Genomic DNA, 5141 nt, shown 5'->3' with positions numbered 1-5141 from the left:
AGATGAAATACTGGTTAGATTTCACGTAAGCATATGAGAAATTCGACTTGAAATTACATAGTAGAATATACATTATGGTCAGCCGTAACCGAACCGTGTATAATGATTATTCATGGTCGGTTAGGCGTTTTGATTCATAAGCTTAGTCATGATTATTTAACACTTTAGACGTTAATATTAATGTACAATCACAAGTGATTAAGTTACCATCCCCTTGCTACAGAAGAAAATACTTTGATGCATGATTTTCCTGCACATGGATAAGTTGTTTGTTAGAAGTGTCTTTGAGAGTCAATCAAATGCAAAACACATTTTAGAATATAGTTTGAATGCATCTGAAAATATTCAACATGGATGGTATGCATACAAACTTAGACTACCAAGGTACGGATACCGGGTACGTGTACCTCAAGGAAGTTTCTGAACACAGGCACTTTAGTTTGCATACCAGGTATGCATACCATAAAAGGGAAATTCACAAACAGGTGATTTAGGTATGCATACCAGGTATGCGTACCCAAAGTCGTCGAACCATAGAGCTACGCCGGTACGCGTACTGGGTATGCACCACCACTGATCCAGAACCAAAACAGTCTAATTTGTATGCATATTGGGTATACGTATCTTCATGTATCCATTTTCAGTAGTTTTCGATTTGAAACCTTTCCAAATAACATCAATGACGAATTTCATTCCTCGGGCTATTCTCGAATGATCAATCTTGAATCATTACTTAGTTTATAAACAATAATTTTTTCTTAACTAAATTCATTAAGTATAAGAATGATTGTTTCTTTGAATCATATTTTGAGATATTCAACAAGACAAGCTTGAATCGAAACTTCTTCTATATATAAAATGTTTAAAGTTCATGTAGTCATAAAAATTTGTCTCACAAAGATAGAATGGTTCAGTCTTCACTTACCTTTTATTGATGAAGTTCTCCAAATATTTTTGGTTAATTTTCGTCTTCAATAGGTGAATCGGTGATATCTGAGACTCAACCACACACTTCTATCCAAGTTCGAGACCTGATTAATATGTAGATTAGAAGTCAAAATATATTGTGCAATTAAATTTGACAACAAGCTTGAGATATCCAAATTGAAAGTTTGACCGAGCAGTGCTCTAACACATAGTGATTACTATGACATATTCTCTTGGCTTTGAATACATTAGAGCTATAAGAGCAAGTACTATGGCATATTTTTTGGCTATTATGTTGACAAAATATATCTCTTAGCTAGTGAGTGACACCTGTCTGTGATCTCTGGTAGCTAAGAGATAACTGACAAAGACTCAATTTTCCATAATAAAGTAAGCTTTACGGAAACTCTGCAAGGTCTTGGTTCCATAATTTACTCTTAATATCTCTGGTTTATGATTAGTTGACCCAAAAGTCTAATAAGATATAACTAACAAAGACCCAATTTTTCACAATACAATAAACTTCACATAAATTGTGCATCATCTTGATTCCACCGTTTAACTTTAATATTTTTGGTTTGTGATTGTTGGACTCAAAAATCTAATTGCAGGAAACTCCGTTATATTGTGTGTCTGTAGTAACAGTATCAGGAACTAATCATTCGAATAAGGGATGTAACCGCAAGCATAATGCGTTTAACTAGTTGAATGGATATGAGATGCCTAATACGGAGTATAGTGCATTTTACTAGTGTGATTGGTTTTCATAGGGACATGTTTTTCTCTTGATGTTAGCTTGGCTATAGCCCAAAAAAAAATGTTGCATAGTTTGACCTTACGGGCAGAGAAACTGTTACTGTTGCTAATGACCTCCAACTTGGATAGATTGGAGTCACTTGAATGTCTGTCGTATCCAACCAAGTCAACCGACACAAGACCGACACCATATTCACTCGTTTCTTAATTTTTAGAATGAAAATCTACCTCTTAGTTCTATAATTACTGATCCTGCTCGTATTGATCATACTCTCCTGGTTAAAGATGTGATAGATAAAAATGGTCCACACTGGAACTTGTCATTATGGCCTAATGATCTCCCATCTTCTGTGCAGGAAACAATTCAGTTTATTGCTATCCTAATTTCTCCTTTTGCTCACGACTCTTTAGTCTGGAAGCCTAGTAAGTTTGGTGATGTGATTGTTAAGGAAGCTTACAAATGGCTGTTGTCTAATAAGAAAAACTTAAACCCTTTTTCACTACAACAAATTTTCGGATTCGTAATAGAATAAATCCGTTTCTAAACAGGTTGAACCGCCTGTTGCAAAAGTGGGTGTTATAGCTTTTGTAACGGCAGGCGTCATGTTACGAATTCTGGTTGTAACGCCTATAGTAACAACTGGAAGCCGTTACGAATTTGACACGTGGTAACTGCTCCGCCGTTACATCCCCGAGTCGCTACTACGTGGCACATTAGTAACACGCAATAGCCGTTACCGTGGATGTTTGAAATTGCTTATAACCGTTACAAAGTTTTTCAAAATTACAGCCAGTCAACTTTGGCCTGGTCAAAACTGGTCGATATTCATTTTCTGCCGGAAATAAGCCGTAATTCAAAATAACTTGTATAAAACTATCATCCAATCCGCCTAGACACATTCAACAATAACTTTTTCTATTCTTTCTAAATATATATTCAATCAATCCATATCCAGGAGAATTCCCAAGTTCCAAGGGAATACAAATTTTGTTAAGTAAATTTATTTGAAAGACTAAATGAGTTCTTTTGTTCTAATGGAATACAAGTTCTCTGTAATAAAGATTATAAACATAATAACCCCATTGGTAGAGGAATAATAGGGTAAGTTGTCACCTTTCCATGGCTTGCAACAACAACAGGGTCTGCACCTTGATTGAATGACAATAATTCTTTTACGGTGTGATACCAGTCCTCTCAGGCTCTCACCATTCATACTTGTTGCACCATTAAACAACTGCACCAGACTCTGATCCGTGAAAACACTTCAACACCTAATTACTTCCTGCAAACAACGATAACTTACATTAGCAAGTCTTCAAAGAAGTGGAAATGAGCATGATAGAAGGAAACAAACCATGGAATACAAGGTATTGATGGTGATTGAAGACATGATATGTACCCAAATAGTATTATTCAATCTAAAAGTTCTCCTCCTCAGCATAAACTGGAGAACAACAGAATAAAATCTAGTAAGTTCCAGCATAAGGATGAAGAGGAAGCATACAAACACCGAGGTATAGAACTCTTAAGTATGTATACAACAATAGTTTTCGCAACACAGATAAAAATCAGGGCCTTATAAGGAGTTGATATTAGGCAACTGAACCGACTCTTCAGAGCAAGGCAGTAAAAAACAGACATTGTTAAAGCAAGAGGGCACAAAGTAAAATAAGATCAAATGTTCCAAGAGGGCACAAAGTAATTTATGGGTTGATGGATTTCTTTGCTCTGAGCAACTCAACAGCCTTGTTTCGCAGCTCAATCTCATGTTGCTTTGGATCAATATCTTCTTCAGTGTCAGACTCCCTCCTCAAAGCAACGTCATCATGGTTGTTCTTATTATCTGAAGGCACTGCATCCTTAGACATTTTCCTTAAGAATTTAAAAATATTGTTCAAATTATCTAAGTTTGATTCCTAAATGCGAAGTTAACCTTCTCCCTAGAATTTGTGCTTTGTAATTTGTGTCCACTCCCTATAGCTGCACTGTCCAAATCTAATGCTCAGACTATATAATGGTTCAAATCACCAGTATGTTTTATGATGTTTACTCTGTTACCTATTTGCTTGCTTAAGAAAAAAGAAAAGAAAATGGAACTGCTAGATTTATGATAGGCTTGTAAATCTTTTGCTTACCTTTGGGGCACTTGGTGAAGCCAACAATATCAGCAATGCTTAAGGTCAAACAAACTCAGACAACAAGAACATAATCTGGTTGGAATCTTATAACTGAAAATATCCCAAGGAAGATCCCTGCAACCGCCTGCACAGTGAGGACAACGTATATTAGAAGAGACTAAAGTCCGTCATTCTGAAGCTTGCAGATTCAATCTTGATGTCCATGAATGTACAGTTAAGCATTCAAATAAATGAAAGCAAAGTTTAACTTACAGTAAGGTAGAGTGTCCACCAAAATAGCCATGAATTTTTCTTGTTCATCCAAGACAATGACTGTAACCAACAAACAACCAAATATAAGTTAAGGACCACTCAAATAATGGATGCACACGTAGAATCTCACTGAAAGACAAGGTACAAAAGAAGTATTAGTCACCTCTTGGTCAAGGAACTCAAATTTCCAGACACTTTCCACATGCCTACCGACAAAACTCCTATATTAGCCCCTTGCAAATCATAATATACTTATTGGCTGTCTTCATACTTTCTCATAGTTCTTTTATTTTTATCCCCTTGTGCAAGAATTGTGTCTATTCAATACGTACATCACCAAAAGCATAAGCAACACATACCACTTTAACTATACAAAACGCGTGTAAGCTAACATTTAGTGGTTTCGCAGTTAAGAGTTCTTATTTTTCAACCTAAGATCCTAAAACCGGTTGCACAAACATTAGCTTTACATACTCACTCATATATGTCAGATGGATTACCACATAATAATACTAACTTTGCAATGGTGCGAAGCAAGAAAAACAAATACCTTAAGGACACCAGAATATCCTCCAAAAATAATTCTCTCTTCAACAGCATCAAGGAACGCTTGGTGCTGAGGCATATTTGGAGCAGTCCTCTTAGCCTGTTCTCTTGCAGCTTGAATTACTTTACGTGATTCAGCCAAAAAAACAAGCTTATCAGTCCTTTGAAGAGAAGATATCCAAGGTTTACGTCTCTCAGCAATGTCTAAAGCCCAGAGCCTTGCTACTGTCAGCAACTCCTCTTTAGATACAATGGCATCAATAAGACCAAGCTTGTTCCCTTCTTCAGACATGATAAACTTTGATGTCTACAATTTCAATACCACTTAATCAGCATCAAGATACTCAAACAAGAAGCAAATGGACTATAGAACAAGGACGATCAGTAAATGTCAAGCAAATTCATCAGAACATAGACTTACCAACATCATTTCAATAGCCTTTGGTGTCCCTACCAGCCTTGGAAGTCGTTGAGTTCCTAACAAATATCAATTAGTTTCTTTGGTGAGTACAGAGAGATGA

General features: G+C 36.2%; 1 protein-coding gene across 4 annotated transcripts; it reads right to left on the bottom strand.

The window, feature by feature from the left end:
* Positions 1 to 2574: 2574 nt before the first annotated feature.
* Positions 2575 to 5106, bottom strand: LOC113335392 (peroxisomal fatty acid beta-oxidation multifunctional protein-like). Of its 4 annotated transcripts, XR_003353314.1 has the most exons (7): positions 5042 to 5106; positions 4625 to 4927; positions 4238 to 4391; positions 4075 to 4134; positions 3820 to 3946; positions 3084 to 3128; positions 2575 to 2966 (listed from the first exon to the last, which is right to left on the bottom strand). XR_003353314.1 is itself a non-coding variant. In XM_026581452.1 (6 exons), exons 1-4 carry the CDS (start codon positions 5048 to 5050, stop codon positions 3875 to 3877), a joined length of 444 nt encoding a protein of 147 aa, XP_026437237.1. In that variant the 5' UTR covers positions 5051 to 5100; the 3' UTR covers positions 2575 to 2966; positions 3039 to 3128; positions 3820 to 3874. The 4 variants fall into 4 exon arrangements, 3 of the variants coding, with proteins under 3 accessions (XP_026437237.1, XP_026437236.1, XP_026437238.1); XM_026581452.1 differs by lacking the exon at positions 4238 to 4391 and having other exon boundaries at positions 3039 to 3128; positions 5042 to 5100; XM_026581451.1 differs by lacking the exon at positions 4238 to 4391 and having other exon boundaries at positions 5042 to 5100.
* Between the last annotated feature and the right edge of the window lie 35 nt (positions 5107 to 5141).

This window comes from Papaver somniferum, unplaced genomic scaffold, assembly GCF_003573695.1.
Source record: "Papaver somniferum cultivar HN1 unplaced genomic scaffold, ASM357369v1 unplaced-scaffold_14374, whole genome shotgun sequence".
NCBI classification, from domain to species: Eukaryota; Viridiplantae; Streptophyta; class Magnoliopsida; order Ranunculales; family Papaveraceae; genus Papaver; species Papaver somniferum.
This window is presented reverse-complemented; position numbering and strand designations above follow the sequence as displayed.

What these genes read in the sequence shown, in the direction of transcription:
- LOC113335392 (XM_026581452.1), bottom strand. An exon ending in GATATTCTGGTGTCCTTAAG is followed by an intron (nt 4,135 to 4,624) that starts GTATTTGTTTTT and finishes TGTTGGTTACAG; the next exon opens with TCATTGTCTTGGATGAACAA. An exon ending in GGTGGACACTCTACCTTACT is followed by an intron (nt 3,947 to 4,074) that starts GTAAGTTAAACT and finishes CTCACTGTGCAG; the next exon opens with GCGGTTGCAGGGATCTTCCT.